Source organism: Solanum dulcamara, chromosome 11, assembly GCF_947179165.1.
Source record: "Solanum dulcamara chromosome 11, daSolDulc1.2, whole genome shotgun sequence".
Classification (NCBI taxonomy): domain Eukaryota; kingdom Viridiplantae; phylum Streptophyta; class Magnoliopsida; order Solanales; family Solanaceae; genus Solanum; species Solanum dulcamara.
In genome coordinates this window covers 37751848-37774813 of record NC_077247.1, presented here as the reverse complement: position 1 = coordinate 37774813, position 22966 = coordinate 37751848, and the positions used below count along the sequence as shown (strand labels likewise).

General features: G+C 32.6%; 3 protein-coding genes across 3 annotated transcripts; 2 read left to right on the top strand and 1 right to left on the bottom strand.

Annotated features, from left to right (window-relative positions):
• Positions 1 to 1222: 1222 nt before the first annotated feature.
• Positions 1223 to 1714, top strand: LOC129872555 (agamous-like MADS-box protein AGL29). Its single transcript, XM_055947514.1, has one exon. The coding sequence runs from the start codon at positions 1223 to 1225 to the stop codon at positions 1712 to 1714; it is 492 nt and encodes a 163-aa protein (XP_055803489.1).
• Positions 1715 to 2120: 406 nt separating this feature from the next.
• On the bottom strand, positions 2121 to 8092 carry LOC129872259 (uncharacterized). The gene is made up of 5 exons (XM_055947177.1): positions 7647 to 8092; positions 5655 to 6518; positions 4887 to 4972; positions 3786 to 3926; positions 2121 to 3344 (listed from the first exon to the last, which is right to left on the bottom strand). Exons 1-5 carry the CDS (start codon positions 8019 to 8021, stop codon positions 3197 to 3199), a joined length of 1614 nt encoding a protein of 537 aa, XP_055803152.1. The 5' UTR covers positions 8022 to 8092; the 3' UTR covers positions 2121 to 3196.
• Positions 8093 to 18792: 10700 nt separating this feature from the next.
• Positions 18793 to 22813, top strand: LOC129872407 (uncharacterized protein At2g23090-like). Its single transcript, XM_055947401.1, has 3 exons — positions 18793 to 18954; positions 19204 to 19244; positions 22433 to 22813. The coding sequence occupies exons 1-3, from the start codon at positions 18882 to 18884 to the stop codon at positions 22550 to 22552; spliced, it is 234 nt and encodes a 77-aa protein (XP_055803376.1). The 5' UTR covers positions 18793 to 18881; the 3' UTR covers positions 22553 to 22813.
• Positions 22814 to 22966: the final 153 nt, after the last annotated feature.

Sequence of the window (22966 nt, the reverse complement as noted above, 5' to 3'; positions counted from 1 at the left end):
TTTTGTGACATCTAACATATCATTTTGTCTAAAGCTGTAGTTGCTTAATTTTATGGAAGAAACTATATTAGTTTTTATTTATGTGTGATTAAGTTAATTGGCAGAAGTGGTGAACATTTGGGTTCATTATGGCTATTTGACATTTTAGTTTTATTATAAAGTTAAACTTTGTTTTGCCTCCGTCTATAAAAAACCCGAAAAACCCGAAAAACCCGAAAAACCCGAAAAATCCGAGAAAAATTAATATTGAAAAACCCGACTTGTATTGATTTGGTTTGGTTTATAGATTTAATAACCCGACACAAATGGTTTGGTTTGGTTTGTAACAAATCCAAACCAACCCGGTATATGTACACCCCTAATGAATGCGTTCAAACTTCAATGGAATCCTAATTGCTCATGAAATTATGTTAGGACTAACTTTTGTTGTCTTTTGATTTTATTTGTTTATTCATTTATCTATGGGAGTGATGGTTCATTTTAATTGTCAAGTATACTTCAGAAAACTATACTCTTCCTTTCCTATTATTTGACCCTATAAAAATAGATGTTTCATTTTATTTGTCCAGTTAAAAATTATGAGAGTTTTGTAATATTTTTTCCTGTCTATCCTGGCTCTACTCTCCTATACATGAAGTAGTAATAGTCAAATTGTTAGTTTAATAAACTACAACCTTATAAAACTATTTAAAGAGATGTGTCAAGTCAATATGAATCAAATAATATGAAACGGGAGCACTAAATTTAGGGAACTTAATTACTTTAGAAAAATTAATTAATTTAGGGAGTATGATATGTGTTGTAATATATGGCATCATGTGAATTTGGTGTTAATGAGCATAGATTTACTTATATGACTTAAAAAGTGAAAATCTTAAATAACACTAAAAATAATAAAGATAATGTCAAAATGAAAAGTAATTACTTCAACAACTTTCATAAAGCCAGACAAGTTTAAAAATTAACAATAAATGCAACTAACTAGAGGTGTAATCTTTTTTTTTTTTGACCACCAGTAGAGGTGTAATCTCATAATAAATTTACATTACAACATTAATTAGACGTGACAAACAATGTTATGCACCAACTATAAATTATTTGTACATTTCTCTCAAAATTGTTCAGGCTTATTTAGCCAAAACATTTGCTTAATTCCTTCTTTTAAGTAATTGTTTTTTTTCCAATGGAAAGGAAAAAGGGTAAGGGTAGGCAAAAGATCGAAATGAAGTTGGTTGAGTCAAAAGATGCACGCTATGTTACTTTTTCAAAAAGAAAATTGAGCTTGTTTAAGAAAGCTCATGAGTTTTCAACTTTGACGGGAGCAGATGTTGGTGTTCTCCTCCTTTCACCTAGTGGAAAGCCATACTCCTATGGCTCCACTAGTATAGAAACAATAACTGATAAATTTCTTGCATGGAAATTAAACAATTCCCAAGATGTTGATCAAGCTAATAGGGGGAAATCAAATGTCTTTCAGGCATTTGATGATCTCTGTGAAGAATTAAAATTCTTGAACGAGAACAAAAAAAGTCAAAAAATGAGTCGTAAGATTTTGCATCCTGATTCAGAAATATCACCTGATAAACAAAGGTTGGAGCAGTTGGTAGCACTCAAGTTGCGATTGGAAGAAATCAAAAAAGAAGCAAAAGGTTATAAATTTGATTTGAATGTTGATCCTGAACCAAATGAGGGAGAGAGTTCTGAAACTCATTGATTAATGTGGGAACCCTAATTGGAGTATTTCAATTTGAAGCTAGTGTTTGGAGGAGAATTTACCAATGCGATTGTCCCATCTTTTAATTTGGTCAATTTAACTCAGTTATGTAAGTCTTCCGTCATAAAAGAAAAAGGAAATAAAGTTCTTTTTTTGTGTTTCATGCAAAATTCAATAAAAACCTTTGGAATTTAATTTGTTTCATCTTTAGTCTTCAATAATACTGTGTTTTTCTAAATTGATAGATATATTGAAATATTTTATTGAATGAACAAATAGCAATCAAGAGTTATCCCTCTATGAAATTTATTGCCCACCCATAACACACAAGATCAAGGCTCCAATGCGGACTCTAGACATCAGGTAAAAACAAAAACAAAAACAAAAAAATTCATGACGCACTTAGTTGATGAAATTACTCTTTAGCATAGTTTTATAGCCTAGTTGAACATTCTGATCTGGCACCAGCTGATGCAGTATTGCAAATGGGAGACCAACTTAAATAAAAAGATGAGAAAACCACTGTAAAAGGTCTCCAACTATTTACAAGATTTGTGTAATTGAAATATACTAACCTCCAACTGTGTTATTTTTCACAAGAACTATATGATGTTTCTATATATCAGAAAAACTGTATGTCAAAAACAAAAGTACAAGAATCACAGCAAGTAAACAGCAAGTGCACATCAATCTTCTCATCAAAAGCCTCCCTGCAATGCAAGCCAACACCAAAGAACTGTAATAGCGGTCATCTGTGTTAACATCATGCTTCTTTCCGAAATCTCAATGCTTCACTCCCTTGGCTTGGGGTGTTACTCAGTTTCTACATAAGGCATCAAATGCCTTTTCAGGGACATAATGTTATGATCCAAATATAGCTTTCAAGATATAGGGATCAGCATATTTTGGCATTATGTAGTGTGTCACCGAAGACCATGCCAAAGGCAGTAAACATGTAATTCTTCACAGTATCACTCTTGATGGTGCTTCAGCAATTCAATCTACTCCATCCAGTAACCAATCTAGATTGTAATGGAACACTGAGGTCCAATTCCTTAGTGAGGTGACTGGAGTCACTCACATACTATCACATTAGGCTATGGAACCAAAAATGAGAGACCAGAAATGCAGCAGCACATCAATCTCATTGGCGGTTGAAAGAACACTTTTAAGCTGTGCATCACAGTGCTTGATGAATTCAATGGCAGCATATAAGAAAAATTTGTTGTATTCAAGGCTCATGGTATTTGACTCATCAATCCACAAGCCATCCTAATCAACACCCTAGCTTATATGAGGATTCTTTAAGAAGTATGAATCCCCTGTTTCATCAGCTCTTTTTGAGAATTGTCAATTGTCTTTTAGCACTGCCTTAGTGCTAATGGAATATAAATTTGTTACCTTTATCAAAAAAAGTACAGTTGCCTAATTATTTCTGGGGCTGAACAAGGATATGATGATAAAGCTGAATGTCACTAGGCTTCAGCGTACGAGTCTCTTGCACCAGCTGAAAATTCTAGATACATTTGACTCCATAAGATCCTTCATTCTTTGTTTATTTCTCCTTGAATGTTCAATATCTAGACTCCTGTAGGCAAGAGCAAGCAAGTACATTGCTGGATGTAGTCTCCTGCACATTCAAGAATATTGCACATCAAACCCATGTTACTGCTTTCAAGCCTATGAGATAATTCTACAACATTTCATATGGCAATTCGTTTATGCAACATCAAAAGAAGGGGATTATACATGGTTATCACAGTTGGATATATTCCATATTCATGGGACATAATGAGAACAATAACCATTTCTAGCCGAGTGACTTCGGCTAGGCTCATTAGAAGTACAGAAAGATTCTCACATTGAACTTTTCAAGCAGGGTGCAAACACATTCTGCATTGTGAAGTTGGATCAATTTATCAAGATGCAGAACATCAAAGCATAGTTATCAGCACAATTCACAGAATACCTAAAAGAAATTCTACTAGAGTACCACAATGCATACGTTTATCATTAATTGGGTGGAAAATTTCAATTTCATATGTTTGAGGCTTCTACACCAGATACTTACTTCTCAAAGTGATCATTTGCCTCTAATCCATCCCAATACCTCTGAGATGGCACATTCCGGCCTTTCTTATCTCTGCCAAATGTCTCCACATACCAACCTCCAATGTCATGCATGCTACATCGAGGTTCAAATAGCCAAAATCTATTAGAGAGAGAAATCATTACTAATCACATCAATAAACAAAAAACCCAAGAGACAATGAGAGACCTATATCTTGTATTACTAACAAGAAAAAAAGTGTTTTACTAGCAAACATTCTGATATGAATACTTTAAGTCCAAGGTTCTATGCATTTCCTGCTTTTAAGTTATGAGTGACGAAGAAAATTCACAATCCACTGGCATTATCTTCTGCTCAACTTTATACTTAGCCACTGGTGTCTCTAGGAGCCGGAAATTTGTTAAACTACTAACGAATCCAATCTAAAGCAAATCTAACAAATTGATCAGCTTGCTATATGGACACTGGAGTCGAAAGTTCCATTGCTTCCAACAAACAAGCACCAAATCTACCAACATAGGAAGAGCAGAGCCTTGTGATATGAAATGGAAAGGAGACCAACTATGACATTTAGTGACATTGAAAAAATGCAATAAACCATTCATACTAGCACAGGATTAGCAATAAGTTCTCTAAACATTTGTCTTTAAATAGTTAACCATAAGCTCTTTTTTTTTTTTGAGAAGATAACATGTGTTAACCATAAGCTTTCATAGTTCCACCTTCTGAGAAAGAATAATGAAAAATGAAAATAGAGGGAGAAAAGGGAAAACTACAGTGATAGAAGTAGAAAGAGAAGACATTGACCAGGACCCAGAATTTTTCTCACAGTTAAATGTGGATGTCTGGACATCAATAAATTTGTAAACCATAACTTCCGTTAACAATGTCATTCCTTTTCAATTTTTCTTTTCCATCCAACAAAAATCAGATAGACTAAACCCAGCTCAATAATTTGATTCTCTGTTGGCCCACCTCTTCACCTTACATTATAACTAGAGAATAGGTACAAACGTCATGATAGTTTGACAAAAATCTAGGAAGAGAATAGTTAGCACTCTTGATGAGTATAGACTTGAAAGGTTATGTTACGGACTTTACTTGCTCGGAGGTAGCTTAGCTTTGCTGCATCTGCATTCACAGGTTAATACTTCATCTCCTAATTGATACCAGTGCATATGTCTCACCTGAAAAAAAATTATAACACAAATTGAAGTGGAAGATTATGAATATGATTCTTAAGCCAGACAGTGCATCCATTCCAAGAAAAAAATTCCATAGTTGCAAGTCAAGTATACTGCAACACCAACCAACAAATTAAAGGCCAAACGCCAAAAATCATAGTGAAAGCAATCCAGGGACTGCTTATAAAAAAGTAAAAAAAACTATTATGCCTCAGTCCCAAGCAAGTTGGAGAGCTATTTGAATCCACACTAACCACGTTCCCCATTTAAATATATCTCAAGTTAACATTATACAAAATAACAATAAAAATGAAAGGTACTAGAAGTTATCTATTTTTCCCACTAGCATAAAAAAAAATGGGGTTAAAAGATCTTAGAAAGAGTAGAACTGAAAGTAAATATATTAACATGTCTAAGACATGTTCAATACCAACCATAAGAATTCTAAGCTTGCTTATCAAAAAGCAAGCCCATAATTTTTTTTATTGCATTAAGACAGTGACCTTAGAACGACACTTGCAACCTTATGAAATATTTACAGCTACTTCTCATAAGCACCTGGCATATAGGGAAAGAGCAGGTTTTTCTCTCTGCACCAACTCGCCCCGCCGCTCCCTTCTTTATCTAATGAAGGATATTTGACAGGATAAAAGTTAAAGAGAACAGTAGACAATATTACACTCACCATCAATGTTCGATGCTTCATAATCTCATGGGTTTTCACACCATTGTTGTCGTAAACATCGCAAGAGCCTTCTTCAGGACTGGTCCCCAATCCTGTTATCATTCCCAGAGGAATGGCAGACTTCAATCCGAAGTCCATTAAGTTACTTTTGGGAAATCTTTGGACTTCATGTGAGTTGAGGTAAACATGAATGCAGTCATCAAAACCTTCATTCTGTATCCCATTATATCTACTCCTAGCTGGAACTCTTGTTGCCACAGCAACAAGCCTCCCTCCAACATGCAATTCTAAGTCTCTGTATGCATCTGATTTATGGTAATTGGAACTTCTCAATTGCTTTTGATCAGAACCAGCAGCAGCCGTCTCCGAATGCATTTTCATGGGGATATTTTCAAGGGAAGGACACAAGTCTGCTTCTAAGGATGCCAGTCTCTCCATAGAAGCATGCGACAGTTCAGGGACATTTTTGGCTAAACAGACCATACCAAAAAGATCTCGCCCAGAAACCAGGTGCAGAACCTCAGCCGTTTCATATACTGATCGCTCCTCAGCTTCAAAAAACTCAGGAAGGAGATCGGACTCAATATCAGGGCCGTAGAATGCTAAATGTAATGCTGAGTAGAAATCTCTTTCCAGTGCATCAAAATAGCCTGATCCGGGTACTACCCTTTCTTCAGCCAATATGTCATTTATTGTTTGTCTGTACCACTTTAACCACTCAACAACTTCCATCTCCTTGATTGCCATGCTATATGATTCATATATGCACATTTTAGAACCTTGTCTAGAATGCATATGAACAAGTGCTTTTCGAAATGAGAGATACTCGTCATAATGCTCTCTCCTCTTAGAATCGGATAAAATCTGCATTCCATTGGTTATCCAAGTAAATACTGTACATCTCTAGTACATTAAAAATTATCACTCTTTACCATGTATATGTGTGACATCTAATTTTTGTAATAATTCACAAATTCAAGAGGACTTCTAGGATATTAATTTATTGAACTAAGTCACTAACTAAGAATGAAAAGCTTCTATTCTGTCATAGCGGTGTCCATGTCCATAAAGTAACATGATTTCATCTTATCTCATTCTCCCCCAGAAAAATGCACACTTGCCTCATATCATAGCCCTTTTCTTTCACAATTTGGGAGTACCTTTACATGTGTTAAAATGGGTATACCATGAAAAATGTGGAAGATACCAATAAAATAAAATAAAATTGTAATAACAAACAAAACAATTCATGCATCTTTGAATTGATATTCAAACCATATTCTAGCTTAGTTCATGTGGTCCTGAATTAAGAAAATAACTGGCACAAAGCCTGTGCTTATATTTCTCTCTGTCAATCAACATTAAAACTGTGGCTCTTACATATCCCAATTATTTTGTACTCCTCAATCCTAAACTAATTTGGTCAGTTATATGAGTCGTCTGCATCCAATCCACTTTGTTCACGAATTTAATGTTCAGATGAATCATCATAATTATACTAATTTTTACTCAACCCATCCACAACTCCTCTCCTCTATCCAGACTTGGAACCATCTCTACTTTACAAAGATAGGCTAAACATCCAATGTTCTACAATACAAAAATTTAAATCCTTACTTTGTGCTAATAACAACCGTTCCACATTGACGAATTGAACTAAGAACAATTCAACAACTATATTTATCCCAATAAGAAAGTACTCAATCCGTTTCATTTTACTTGACCCCTGTAACAAAAATAAATATTTCATTTTACTTGTCAATTTTAGCAAATCAAGAGTTTTTATTATTTTTTTCCAATACTAATCTTAGTATTAAATAATTATATGTTGCATTAGTAGTCAAATTTAGAGTTACAAAGTATAATTAACAAGTTAAATTTAGTAAAATACACCTGTAATTAAAACTTTCTTTAGGATTTGGTAGGTCAATAGGGATGTTAAAGGTATGGTGTCACTGAGAATTAAAAAATAAAGGGCAAAAAACGCACAACCTCATAAGCAGCAAGAATATCAACGAATCGCTTGGAAGTAGAGGAATTGTGTGTGGAATGAGCAAGGTCTGGATGAGTCTCCTTAGCCAATTTACGAAAAGAGTGTTTGATTTCAGCAAATGAGCTTGTTTCTGATACACCTAGAAGCTCGTAAGCGTTAAGTCCGGCAAACTCTGAAGGAATCGATTCGGTCCCTGTAGTGAGCCACCGGTTTGTGATAAATTGGGGATAAAATTTGTATAGCAACAGAGAGAAAGTAAATGGAGTCATGTAATGAGTATTCGATATACGTGAAACTGTATGAACCAGAAATTGATGATAATTTTGATGATAGAGAGAGTGAAGAGTAGAGGTTTTTCTGATGGAAAACTTCATTTCTAAGATCAGGAATTGTTGAAGACGGTGACACTCTTTTTTCTTTTTCTTTTTCTTTTTCTTTTTCTTTTTTCGTTTATATTTTATCAGCGGGTTCGGTTTTTATCAACGGTTATTTTCCAGCGAGGGTTGTACCCTGCTTCATTATTAAATATAATGAAAATTCTATTGGTAGCAGGGACTCTAATGCATGTTCCGAATATCAAGTGAGAAATCAAAAGACAAAATAAAGCGAAAATGTTATGAATTAACTAACTTGACAATTTTATAAAGGAAGAAGAACAAGAGAATATGTATATAGAAAGTGTTAATAGAGAGAGTAGTAATATAGAGAGAGTAATAGCAATTCTTTCTCTTATGTGTTTTTGTGTTTTTACATTGAAGTTTAAGGCTATATTTATAGCCATATTTACAAGTGGAGGAAAATATTAATGGGCATTTTACCCACTTAAAAAGTAAATGGACTATCCACCATTTTAAGTGGACAACCATTTTACTTGGTTGATATTACTTGGTTGATAATACTCCCCCTTGGATGTCCACGAGAAATGTGCCTCGTTAAAACCTTATTAGGAAAAACCCAGTGGGAAAAAGCCTAATGAAGGAAAAAGAGTACACATATCTGATAATACGCCTTGAGTGCTGCCTCATTAAAAACCTTATCAGGAAAACCCAGTGGGACAAAACCTTGACTAAGGGAAAAAGAGTACAGCGCGTATTTTGCTCCCCCTGATGAAAATATCACTTAATATCTCGAAGACGACGCATTCCAATTTTGTATCTCATTTTCTCAAAGGTTGAAGTTAGCAATGCTTTGGTGAACATATCCGCCAAATTGTCACTTGAACGAATTTGTTGGACATCTATTTCACCCTTCTTTTGAAGATCATGAGTGAAAAAGAATTTTGGTGAAATATGTTTTGTTCTGTCTCCTTTGATGTATCCTCCCTTCAGTTGAGCTATACATGCAGCATTGTCTTCATACAATATTGTTGGAGCATCTTTTGTCAAAGAAAGACCACATGTTTCTTGAATGTGTTCAGTTATTGATCTTAACCAAACACATTCTCGACTTGCTTCATGAATGGCTATTATCTCTGCATGATTTGAGGAAGTGGCAACCATAGTTTGCTTTGTTGAACGCCATGATATAGCTGTACCACCACATGTAAATAAATAGCCTGTTTGCGATCGACCTTTATGGGTATCAGATAAATATTCCGCATCTGCATAACCAATCAATTGTGACGTGGAATCATTTGAGTAAAACAATCCCATATCAATGGTACCTCGAAGGTATCTGAATATATGCTTAATTCCATTCCAGTGTCTGCGTGTTGGTGAAGAACTAAATCTTGCTAACAAGTTTACTGAGAAAGCTATATCTGGTCTAGAATTGTTGGCAAGATACATTAATGCACCAATTGCACTAAGGTATGGTATTTCAGCACCAATAAGTTCTTCATCATTTTCATAAGGCCGAAACGGATCTGTATTAATATCAAGAGATCTCACAACCATTGGAGTACTCAATGGGTGTGCTTTATCCATATAAAATCTCTTTAAAATATTTTCAGTATATGTTGACTGATGGACAAATATCCCATTTGTAAAATGTTCAATTTGTAGACCAAGACAAAATTTTGTCTTTCCAAGATCTTTCATTTCAAACTCCTTTTTCAGGCATTTTACTGCCTTTGAAAGTTCTTCTGGAGTTCCAATAATATTTAAATCATCAACATATACTGTTATTATGACAAATTCAGATCCAGACCTTCTCATAAAGACACAAGGGCAAATTGGATCATTTTTATATCCTTCTTTTAGCAAATATTCGCTAAGACGATTGTACCACATTCGCCCTGATTGTTTCAACCCGTACAAGGATTTTTGAAGTTTTATTGAGCAATTTTCTCGATAATCCTTGTATGCTTCAGGCACTTTGAACCCTTCGGGAATTTTCATAAAAATGTCGTGGTCCAATGAGCCATATAAATAGGCAGTGACCACGTCCATTAACTGCATTTCAAGCTTTTCATGAACTGCCAAATTCATTAGATACCTGAAAGTAATTGCATCCACCACAGGAGAATATGTTTCCATATAGTCAATGCCAGGTCTTTGCGAAAAACCTTGGGCTATAAGTCGTGCTTTATATCTTACGACTTCACCCTTTTCATTTCGTTTACGCACAAAAACCCATTTGTGCCCTACTGGCTTGACACCTTCAGGTGTTCGAACTATTGATCCGAAAACTTCACGTTTTTCAAGTGAAGTTAACTCTGCTTGAATTGCATCCTTCCATCTTGGCCAATCATTTCTCTGTCTGCATTCATCGACAGATTTTGGTTCAAGATCCTTATCTTGTTGCATTATTTCAATGGCAACATTATAAGCAAAAATATTATCGACCACAATATTATTTCGGTTCCACCATTTTCCTGTCGACACATAACTTATTGAGATTTCTTCATTCTCATTATTTTCAGGTACTTGGACCTCCTCGGTGGTATCACCATTTGTTGTGTCTCTGGGCTCTTCTTGAGCACTCGCCTCTAAATTATGATCATCTTGATCATTCATTCCTTTCCTTTTTCGAGGATTTTTATCTTTGGAACCAAATGGTCTTTCACGTTTTAAGCGTGGTCTAGATTCATTTGCCTGAATAAGTTGTCCTACCGGGACATCAACTCGAACTTGAGCATTAGCAGCTGAGATATGCGATTTAGTAACCCGTGAAAGGTTAGTAAATGCATCCGGCAGTTGATTTGCAATATTCTGCAAATAAATCATCTTTTGAACTTCTTGCTCACATTGATTTGTTCGAGGATCTAAATGAGATAGTGACAATGAATTCCAATCTATCTCATTTTTCATTTGCTTATGTTCTCCCCCTAATGTTGGGTATACTGATTCATCAAAATGACAATCAGCAAATCTTGCCGTAAATAAATCTCCAGTCATAGGTTCCAGATATTTTATAATAGAAGGAGATTCATACCCAACATATATTCCAACCTTCTTTGGGGACCCATCTTTGTGCGATGTGGTGGAGCAATTGGGACATATACCGCACACCCAAATATTCTAAGATGGGATATATTTGGCTCCCTTCCAAACGCCAACTGTAATGGAGAAAATTCATGATAATTTATTGGCCTTACGCGCACAAGTGCTGCTGCATGCAAAATAGCATGCCCCCACACTGAAATAGGAAGTTTTGTCCTCATTAGCAATGGTCTAGCTATCCATTGGAGGCGTTTAATCAATGATTCCGCTAGACCATTTTGTGTATGTACATGAGCGACCGGATGCTCAACTTTTATTCCAATCGACATACAATAATCATTAAATGATTGAGATGTGAACTCACCAGCATTATCAAGACGAATTGTCTTTATTGCATAATCTGGAAATTGTGCTCTTAACCTTATAATTTGAGCTAACAATCTCGCAAAAGCCATATTGCGAGTTGATAATAAGCACACATGTGACCATCTTATAGATGCATCTATCAAGACCATATAATATTTAAATGGTCCACATGAAGGGTGAATTGGCCCACATATATCACCCTGTATACGTTCCAGAAACGCAGGGGATTCAATCTCAACCTTAGTTGCTGATGGTTTGATAATCAGTTTTCCTTGGGAACAAGCAACACAAGAGAATTCCTTAGATTGAAGAATTTTCTGATTCTTCAAAGTGTGCCCATGTGAATTCTCAATAATTCTGCGCATCATATTATAACCGGGATGGCCCAACCGGTCATGCCAAATGATAAAATTATTAGAATCAGTAAACCTTTTGTTTACAATGGCATGTGATTCAACAGTACCAATATTTGTATGGTACAACCCAGAAGAAAGTGCAGGTAATTTTTCGTGCACAATTTTCTTCTCCATATTTATTGTAGTAATATAAAGGTATTCAACCTTTCCTTCATTTGCAGTCTCAATATGATAGCCATTTTGGCGAATAACCTTGAAACTTAACAAGTTTCTTTGAGACTTACTACAATATAATGCATTATCAATTACCAATATCATTCCTCTAGGTAGTAATAAGGCTGCTTTTCCAGAGCCTTCAATTAATTTTGTACTACCAGATATTGTATTGACATAGGCCTTTTTCATAATCAAATGACAAAAATATTTCTTTTCTTTTAATATCGTATGAGTTGTGGCACTATCCAAAATGCACATATCTCCATTATTCATCTTGAATCCAATTGAAGACTGATAAATTTATTTATCTTCATAAAATAAAAATGCATTGTAAGAAATAAAATAAGTAACAATTTTGCTAGAAAAACATAAGTCCTTTTTTTTTAAAAGTTAAATTATGGTAATTTATAATTAAAAAAAAATTATATGATTCAATTATGATGAATGTTACAATAATTTAGTTTATGGAATTGTATACTTATTAACCTTAAATAAATATTATACACAAGTATTAAAAACAAATATAAAATATTATAAAACATTAATATAATATTATTCATCATGTATAGATAATTTGTTTATTGACAAAAATAATACAATCATTATATATTATTAATGTCTAAAACATTAACAAGAATAAATAGTTATTATAATGACATTAAATAAGGCGAATATTATTTTTAGTAACAATATGATATTAAGATTAAATAATAGCACACTAATAGTAATTAATTACAACATTGTAAAATAGCACAATGTAATAAATAATATACAATTATCATAAAAATGTAACCTTGATTATTATTTTTTTTTCTTCAAATACATAAACGTAAAAACACAATAATTCGAAGTACATGATAACATATTGAAAAACATGAAATTAAACATCAATTAAGATCCTTAAAAAAATCTTCAACCTCCAAATGAGTAATATCATTGAGGTCATTAAAATCATCATCCCTTAAGGCCAGATTTGTTTCAATATTATCATTATTCAAAGGCCTTGCCTCAACATTATTTTCGAACGCCAAGTGTGACTCTATCCGAGCATTAGAAGAAGAGGCACCACCTCTATTTGCCTTTCTTTTAAAAGAATTTTGATAAAGTCTTACAAAATGCTCAGGCGTCCGACATTCATTTTTCCAGTGGCCTTTCATGCCACAACGATGACAGTTACTTTTTGAAGGGCCATTTTGAGAACTGATATTGTTCTCCCTTTTATGTTGACCACCACCACGACGATTATTATATCGTCCTCTGCCATTGCCACGCCCACGCACATTATTGTGACCTTGATATTTATTATGTCTTCTTTCAGACTGGCCATGTGCTTTTACCATATTTGCCTCCGGTAACGGAGCAGTTCCAGTGGGACGGGCTTCATGATTTTTCATTAAAAGGGCATTATGTTGTTCAGCCACCAGAAGGCATGATATCAATTCAGAGTATTTTTTAAACCCTTTTCACGGTATTGCTGCTGTAATATTACATTAAAGGCATGAAAAGTAGTTAGTGTCTTTTCTAACATGTCCTCATCATTTATATTTTCCCCACATAATTTTAATTGGGAAGTTATTCTAAATACAGCAGAATTATACTCAATTACGGTTTTAAAATCTTGAAACCGTAAGTGCATCCACTCATAACGAGCCCTTGGCAATACCGTTGCCCTGAGGTGGTCATACCTCCCTTTTAAGTCTTTCCACAATTCAAGTGGATCTTTCACTGTCAAGTATTCCATTTTTAGGCTTTCATCTAGATGATGACGAAGGAAAATCATAGCCTTTGCTTTATCCTGACTTGATGCTGTATTTCCTTCAATTATAGCATCACCAAGACCCTTAGCGGTAAGGTGAATTTCAGCATCAAGTACCCATGATAAATAATTTTTACCAGAAATATCAAGTGCAACAAATTCCAATTTTGACAAGTTTGACATGATGAAAATTAATTTGAAAGTAACAAAGATAACTTAAAAATTAAATTTCTTTAGTAGATATACCTGATATAGAAGTTAATTTTCTGAAAAATTAGAGCTTCGTGCTGATAACGTGTTATGAATTAACTAACTTGACAATTTTATAAAGGAAGAAGAACAAGAGAATATGTATATAGAAAGTGTTAATAGAGAGAGTAGTAATATAGAGAGAGTAATAGCAATTCTTTCTCTTATGTGTTTTTGTGTTTTTACATTGAAGTTTAAGGCTATATTTATAGCCATATTTACAAGTGGAGGAAAATATTAATGGGCATTTTACCCACTTAAAAAGTAAATGGACTATCCACCATTTTAAGTGGACAACCATTTTACTTGGTTGATATTACTTGGTTGATAATAGAAAACAATTATTTTCCCTCAAATTTGAAAAAATAAAACTAGAAAAACTCCCCCTCCACATTTTATTTTTCGCTTTTAACTTCTTTATTCTCGACCTTTTAACTTATTAGTGTTGTGCCACAAAATTTAGAAATTTGAAAATTATATGTAAAAAAATATTATATGTTGTAATTTTTTAATATTAATATAATGAAAAAATATATTTTAAAATATTAATTAAAATTTATAGTATAATTTAATTTTTAAAAAGAAGAGCATAAAAAAAGACAGTCCGGTGCACTAAAACTTCCGCTATGTGCGGGGTACGGAAAAGAGTCTGATCACAAAGGTCTATTATACGCAGTCTTACTTTGCATTTATGTCAGAGTCTGTTTCCAAGATTTGAACCCGTGACTTCCTTCCTGATGTAAATTTATTGACTTATGTGAGACATAGTTAAAGTTTAAATTGTCATTATAAACTTTGAGCCAAGAGAATTAAAAGAAAAAGGATAATTCATCCGATTTAATTAAATTCGTTAAATTATCTTTACTTATAAATCAAGAAAAGAGTTGATCAATTTAAGTAGAGCTATTAAACTACAAAATATCAAAGCATCACAGATCAAGAAATGAGTAAGTTTATAGCCATGAAGTAACACACTTCATTTTTAATTGTAAAAATTTCGGGTTCGATTATGAATATGAAATTTATTAAGAGGTATTTTACTTTTAAACTCAAAAAAAAATTAAATTTGTATCAAATTTTAAAGTATGCTTATAAATATAGTGGAGGTAAAATAACCTTTAAATTTGCATCAGATTTTTAAATCTAATATAAATTTAGTGATTTTATAATTATTAAAGTAAAAAATCAAATTACGTTAATATGATAAAAAGAATTGATGATTTTAATATAATAGTGGATAAAAATTGAGTGATTATATGTGAAATTAGTTTTTTAAATTTTTATCATTTCACAGGAAAAATGGAAGTTTAGACCTTTTGACATGAATCATGACAAGACATAACATTTTGAATCTATACATGTAGAGGAAAGAATATAGAAAAGAGGGAAAAAATTTAATCAAAAAAGAATGTGAACTACTTTTTCATTCAAGCAATTTGATTTTTGAGTAAAGTAGAGAGAAAAATGAGAGAAGGTTTTGTGAGCGTTTGACCGTGAAAATCAAATATTTTTTGATTTTATTTAGAAAAAAATTTTAAGTTAGAGTTCAAGTTGTGTTTGATCATATTTTTTTGTAAAAAATATTTAAAATTTGAATGTATTTTTTTTAAATATGATTTATTCTCCTTGATTTTTAAAATCTAGTAAAATCAGTCAACAGACCTGAACACATACAATCAAATATGATCTAAAAGAATAATATCTCATAATAAATAGCCATATAATGTCATAGACTAGATCTTACACACGAGCTACTACATACTATTACAAATATATTTTTCACTTTGTTCGAAATTTTGAAAGTTGATTGTGTTTGATTATAATTTTAACAAATTATATTTGGTTGTTGTAGGTACTTTTCTAAAATTAAAAAAATGATTTAAACATGAAATTTGAAAGAAAAGAAAGAATATGCAGTGATGAAAGTAAAAATTTATTTTGAATGTTTTTTAAATTTCAAATTTATATTTGAAATGTTCATGATCAAACGCTATTTTCTTATAAAGTGAAAAACATAGAAAAAGATGGGAAAAAATTCCCAAAAAAGTGAAATTCCAGAAAAGTTTTCCAACTCATCTAAGCGTATTATGAATGTGTTTCTTAGTCTTTAAAGATTTCTTGAGATGCTAGAAAAGATCAATTTTCTTGTCTTCTTTTTAGAAAGAAAAATGTATTATAAAAAATGATGGGACAATATATATAACTAATATAAGTAGCAAATAAATCTCATTCAGCTCAGAAAATTCACGCAAAAAAGTTATTGATAAAACGCATTGAATAGTTTTGGTTCATTTTGAGGGTAAGTTTAAAATAATTGTGGCTTGTACTAATTTGTCTCATTTTTTAAATTTTAAAATTTAAATAAATTTATTTGTAGTAATTTTTTAAAAATATTTTAAATTAATAATTATTGTGATTTGCACTATTTTTACATAATTTTTGAATATATAAATTTTAATTTTTAAAAATTAACAATTTTATATTTAAATTCATAATTAAAATTAGACTCTTCAAAAATAAAAAATAAAAAATAAAAAATAAAAAATATCACATAAATTAAATTTGGATAACTATTAAACTAGGAGAGACGATTAAAAGAAGGGAAAATTACCCTTTTACACATATTAAGATGCTATATTTACTTTTATTCTCTACTACACCAAAAAAATTCCAAAATCCCTCTTTTTCCTTTCTCTCTCTCTCCCTCACTGATACATCCGCCTCCTCCTTCATCCTCGCCCTAATTTGCTCTAGTTAATTTGATCATCTTCAACCGTTAATCAATTTCAAGGTTTCAACTAAGGTATATTTTAATCTTTCCTTATATGGAATTTCACTTCATCCTCATTCAATCTGATTTCTCCTAAAATTTGTATCTTTTGATTTCTTCTGTAAATCTTTGAAAAATCTTCTAAAATTTTTATCATTTGTTTTCTTCTATAAATCTTTCTATTTTTGTTTCTCTTACCTTCAATGATACATATGGAATCCGTTCATGGTCTCAAACAGTCCAATAAAAATCAAGGAATTCTTGTTTCACCTGGTTCTGATTCGTCTTGGGAAGGTTACGACGAGGTTAGATCCAAACATCGTAACGATCCAGCAGTGATGAATAAGCTACGTGAGAAATTAAAGTCGAAAGCTACAGTTAAACATGCACCCAAAGAAATAGACAACAAGATTGAAGGGGTTACAACACGCCCTAATCTCCCAAAGGTATGGGTTCAATTAAGTTTTTTTTTTAGAATGAAAATTTTGTGAAGGTTTTAATGATTCTGATACATATCATTTATGTATCAGATACATAATGTCTTTTTCAAATGCAATTTTTTGGAGATTTACTATTTCTGATACATCATGTTTAAGTGTCAATTTCTGTTGTTTCAAGTTTTAATGATTCTGATACATATCATTTATGTATCAGATACATAATGTCTTTTTCAAATGCAATTTTTTGGAGATTTACTATTTCTGATACATCATGTTTAAGTGTCAGTTTCTGTTATTTCAAGTTTTAATGATTCTGATACATCTACATTTATGTATCAGATACATAATGTCTTTTTCAAATGCAATTTTTTGGAGATTTACTATTTCTGATACATCATGTTTAAGTGTCAGTTTCTGTTATTTCAAGTTTTAATGATTCTGATACATCTACATTTATGTATCAGATACATAATGTCTTTTTCAAATGCAATTTTTTGGAGATTTACTATTTCTGATACATCATGTTTAAGTGTTATTTTCTGTTGTTTTAAGTTTTAATGATTCTGATACATCTACATTTATGTATCAGATACATAATGTCTTTTTCAAATGCAATTTTTTGGAGATTTACTATTTCTGATACATCATGTTTAAGTGTCATTTTCTGTTGTTTCAAGTTTTAATGATTCTGATACATCTACATTTATGTATCAGAATATAATATATAATTGCTTCTGATACATCTTCTGTATGTATCAGAATCTCATCTCATGCATTAGATATTTTAATGCATATGATACATCGTATTTATGTATAAAGTTCAAGTTGTATTTAACCATTTTCATGTCAATGCAGGGAATGAAATACGTCATCAAGAAGATCCCGTCCCACCCATTGAGATTCGGAACTATAAGAGCCAATCATACCTTATCTCAATCTTCTATCCATAAATAGCTGATGTGCATTAAGTATTCTATAGCTAAAGTTATGTATTAGATACATAACTTATGTATCAGCAAAAGTGAAAAAATAATTGAAATCAACTTCGGTTTGAATTGATGCTCTTTTTTTTCCATTCGAGACGATGCTCTGTTTTTTGGCTTGAATCTTCATGAACATCACAGTTGTTTTTTTAAACAAATTAATCCCATTAATTAGATCAGTGATTCAATTAAATAACCAATCAAAACTTACATTAAAATACTAACCATAAATAACTGATATGCATTAAGTATTCTACATCTAAAGTTGATGTATCAGATACATAACTTATGTATCACTAAAACTGAAAAAAAAATTGAAATCGAATTTGATTTGAATTTATGCTCTGTTTTTTGGCTTGAATCTTCACGTACACAACCGTTATTTTGTTAACCAAATTAATCTTATTAATTAGATCAGTAATTGATTTAAAGAACCAATCATACCTTATATTAAAATACTATTCATAAATAGATGATCTTCATTAATTACTCTATAGATAATTGATGTATCAGATACATCACTAATGTATCAGAAAAGTTAAAAAAAAGGGGATATTGGGTAATTTTGGTACAATGAGAAATGTACAATAATTAGACTTTTCTATTATGGGATTTAGGTAAAGTTTAGTTAACGGAACCCTCAGTTCATCTGGCACTCCCCGCCACATTTTAGCGCCGAAACAAAGAAACCCTAGGGTTTTCTCTTAGGCAAATCATGGGTGGAGGCAACGGTCAGAAAGCCAAGATGGCTCGGGAGAGGAATCTGGATAAGCTAAAGGGTGCCAAAGGTATTCTCTGTTTTTTCCTTCTCTTTATCTTAGTTGTATTGGTAAAATAAGTCTTATTTTATCCTTGAATTAGTCCGATTTGATTTCAGTGTCGGGAGAAAACATAGCCCGACAGTGCGTTTAGTGTTCTTCTATTGTTTTAGACGCAAATATTTCTTTCTTTTTGATCGTTTTCTAGACGCAAATCCTTTTACGTGAATAATTTAGCTCTATTTTATATTAACTTGTTAAATCGTCCCATATACGTAGGAAGTCAGCTCGATACGAACAAAAAGGCCATGAATATCCAGGTAATATGTTCAATTTCATTCTGTTGCTGTATAATATTGCAGTATTGTTGCAAATTTAAGTAATTGAATGAATTTGAATTCATGAAATTTGCGGAAGTTGTATATAAATCGACTTGGTATCAGCCATTTGTAGACTGAATGACCAACACTCTTCCTTCCCACTTGACTTGTATAGTAATGAAGTTGCAAATGTCTTCAGTTTTGATTATTTTTTTTCCATTTTTAGGCTATTAATAATAACAATATGAGAGAATTTTTTACTTGAGGGGGTGTCTTAGTGGTTGAGGAGTTGTGTAACAGCCTTGGATATCAAGATTTGTATTCAACAGAGGTGATATTAAGTGAGTTCTTCCCCTATAACTCTACAGGAAAAGGTGAAATTTTATTTTTTGCCTAAGCCTTAGTGGACATAGTTATCTAATACATATGCAGCTGTGCTAATAGCACATACCTGGATAATTACTATTGTATGAGTGGTTGATAGCTATCTGTAACATGCATGAATGAATGATTATCTTTTCATTTTGTGCGTCAAACTTATACAATACCCAAACTAAAAACTCAAAGCTCCCTATTTTCCTTTAGTATTATTCCCAGTTTTCTTCACTCTTTTCTTTTGCTCCTTTATATGGGATATGAGGGAACTATCCTCAATTTGTAATAAATGTTTCTTTTGGAGTAATAAAGGAGAAAGAGTTAGGTACCTTATGTTTTTCCAATAACTTTTGTATGTTCGTTTTCCCCCCTTGAATTGTCCTTTTGAGCACTGTATGTATAGTTGCAACTTGGACTTCTTCTTTTCCCCTTTGTTGGAACTTGGTCTAGGATCTAATTTTGAGACCCCATTTTGTTGTTGCAGTTGCTTCTGAAGCTTAGAGTTTTGAGTTTAGATTTCTTTGAAGGGACAAGGCTCATCAACTGCTTTGTTGAAAGAGTTGTAATGTGTTGAATTATCTGTACACTGAAAAACTGAAATTATGTTTGTACCTAGGTGAAGATACTAGTATCCAAAAGTTAGAATCAGAAAATTTGAAACTAAGAAGTTGTTAGGGCGAAAAGAGATTGCCAGTTAAAAACCAGCATTAACTACGAAAAGTTACTAATTAATGGTGATACAATGATTGTTAAGGAATTTATGTAACTATGTAAGTGAGAATAGACACATAAAGAAGGGTAACAAGACTGTAGGTGGGACATTGAAGGGTGTTCTCTTCTTACTCAATATTATAGTTTATGAGGAATTTGATTGAGTACATAATATAATATGTTAAGTTGACTGACATATCTTAGTGCTTCTGAAAGAAAAGATTATAGTAATGGTTGCAAATTTTAGCTTAATTAAAGAAATATTACATGAAAATTAAAAAAGTATAAATAGTTTTATGAATTTGTTCATGAAATTTGTGAATTGTATCAAACATTTCTGGAGTGTCATGTAAATATGATGAAAGGAGTACTTAAGTTAATGTGTAATGTACATATTGTTATACCGAATTGCCAACACTTCCCCATCCCACTCGAGTTGGAAGTAATGAAGAAGTTGCACATCTATTCAGTTTTGAAAATGTCTCCATCATTGTGGCTATTAATAGGATAGAAATATTCCCCTTGAGGGTGGTGGCTTAGCAGTTGAAGAGTTGTAGTAACAACTTTTGGATATCAAGACTCATTGTCCAGTGGAAGTGACATTTGGTGAATTCTTTCCCTCTACACAAAAAGGGGTTGAATCCTTCTCATCAGCCTAGCCTTGGTAAGGGAGGGTTATGCGGTACCTGTGCCGGTTGCACGTATCCAGTGGATTAGTTGAGGTGTTTGCAAAAAGATGGGTCCAGGTATTAGTTATTACTGCAATAATAAGGAATTAAAAAACAAGATAACGGTCTCATAAAATAAGGTAACTAGAGGTATGGACCCCACTTAGTGATAAATTCAGAACAGGGAGGCATATATGGTGAATGCTGTATCCTGTCAGTACTATGTTTTTTTTTTTGCATTTTTCCAATTTTACCTTTTTGTGTCTGCGATTTGGGAATGTCAAAGTGCTTAATTTTTACTTCTAATCATATATGTTTGAAGTTTTTCTCTTTGTAAATTGTGAACATATTGTTTGGGATTGATGATTGATTGGTTGCTAATTTACAAATATCTTTTATCTGTCCAATAGTAGCACATACGAGAGATTTTAACAATCTAATACCCCCTCGGTATTGAGATATGTGCTCATTGATTTATGTGTATTCCATAGTGTGAACTGTTTTTTTCTTTTTATTTATTTATAAATATAGGCTAAAATATACCCTATTCTAGGAGAGAACAAATATTAGCCAACTCCTTGTTTTTTGTCAAAATTTGGAAGACAAATTCGAAGTGATCTAGTTTGTGAGTTTGCTTCAGCCTACTATATAGAGTCAAGTGATACCTATATTACTTTCTCCAGTTATGTTATTACATTTTATTATAGTTTTTTTTGAAGGTTAGTACTTTTTAAAAATTATTCAATAAGCTTCTGTTTTATCAAATTGTGAACTAGTCCCTGCCTAAAATAATTGAGGCGGCTAATTTGAATCGACTCGAAGTCAATCTACAGTTTACTGTAATATAGGCCAATTTTTTTTGGCTAAGTCAGCATTTCTATTGGTTTTGCCAACTGTTTTGGCCTCTTGGATTTAAAAGAGCATTTGGAGTCTGTAATACCATCAGAATACCTCTAACTTGATATAGCTCAATTTCAGTGGAGACTTTATATTATGTTTTATGATGTTATAATGACAAATTCTCTGTGTAATACTGTTTTTCTGTATATTCATTAAGCCAAAATACCAGATGGACCACCTATACTCTTCCCCCCCCCCCCAAATCTTTTTACTTCTTTAATGACCCTTAACGGTAGGAGGTGGAGGTATCATTTCTGTTGTCCAACTGTTGGCAGATAAGGGAGTAGTCGCATGAGTATATTGTTCTTGTAACGTAATTCCCAAGTTGGATATAGAGTGGATTAGGAGGTTCTATTTCCATGATTCCCATTTTTTAGCCAGCAGACCTGTTTATTACAATATATTATGGCTTATGACTAATGCTAGAAGATTTTTATTAGCCATCAGTTAGGTTGGGTTTTGAGACCTGCAAATTCATACGTAAAACTTTACTTTGGTTCTTGGTTAACTCGTTTGTTTTGTAAATGATGGCAGTGCAAGGTGTGTATGCAGACATTTATGTGCACAACATCAGAGGTGAAGTGTAAGGAACATGCTGAAGCAAAACACCCAAAATCTGATCTCTATGCTTGTTTTCCTCATCTCAAAAGTTGAAGCTCTTTATGCGTGAAACATCCTTGCAGATAAAAAAGTTGATATGACTACCCGTCACTAGTTGCGACAGTCAGCCCAATCAAGTTGTGAACTGCTTGTAGTATTTGTGTGCTTGTTTGTGAGACTTGCAAATTGTGTGAATGGTTGGTCTTAATAATGAAGCTTCCTGTCGACAAAATAATGTCATATGTGAATGAAACATGCAGATGCTGAAATTAAAACCCATATGTGAACAAACCAGAAGCCATTTGAGAATCTAAATTCCATCTATCTTACTACTATAGTAATTAACCACCAAGGTCTATCAGATCTGATAGATGCACAAAAAATTGACTTTCACCACAAACGTGGCAATGACTTCAATATAGCGCTGGAGGAAAATGCTAAGCTTACAGAACAGTAGACAAAACTTGT

Excerpts from the sequence above, each read along its gene's own strand:
- LOC129872407 (XM_055947401.1), top strand. The coding sequence starts at position 18,882 with ATGGGTGGAGGCAACGGTCAGAAAGCCAAGATGGCTCGGGAGAGGAAT. Across the intron at positions 18,955-19,203 it reads TAAGCTAAAGGGTGCCAAAG|GAAGTCAGCTCGATACGAAC; the intron begins GTATTCTCTGTT and ends CCATATACGTAG. Across the intron at positions 19,245-22,432 it reads AAAAGGCCATGAATATCCAG|TGCAAGGTGTGTATGCAGAC; the intron begins GTAATATGTTCA and ends AAATGATGGCAG.
- LOC129872555 (XM_055947514.1), top strand. The coding sequence starts at position 1,223 with ATGAAGTTGGTTGAGTCAAAAGATGCACGCTATGTTACTTTTTCAAAA.
- LOC129872259 (XM_055947177.1), bottom strand. The coding sequence starts at position 8,021 with ATGAAGTTTTCCATCAGAAAAACCTCTACTCTTCACTCTCTCTATCAT. Across the intron at positions 3,927-4,886 it reads GCTAAGCTACCTCCGAGCAA|ATTTTGGCTATTTGAACCTC; the intron begins GTAAAGTCCGTA and ends TCTCTCTAATAG. Across the intron at positions 3,345-3,785 it reads GCAAATGATCACTTTGAGAA|GAGACTACATCCAGCAATGT; the intron begins GTAAGTATCTGG and ends TTGAATGTGCAG.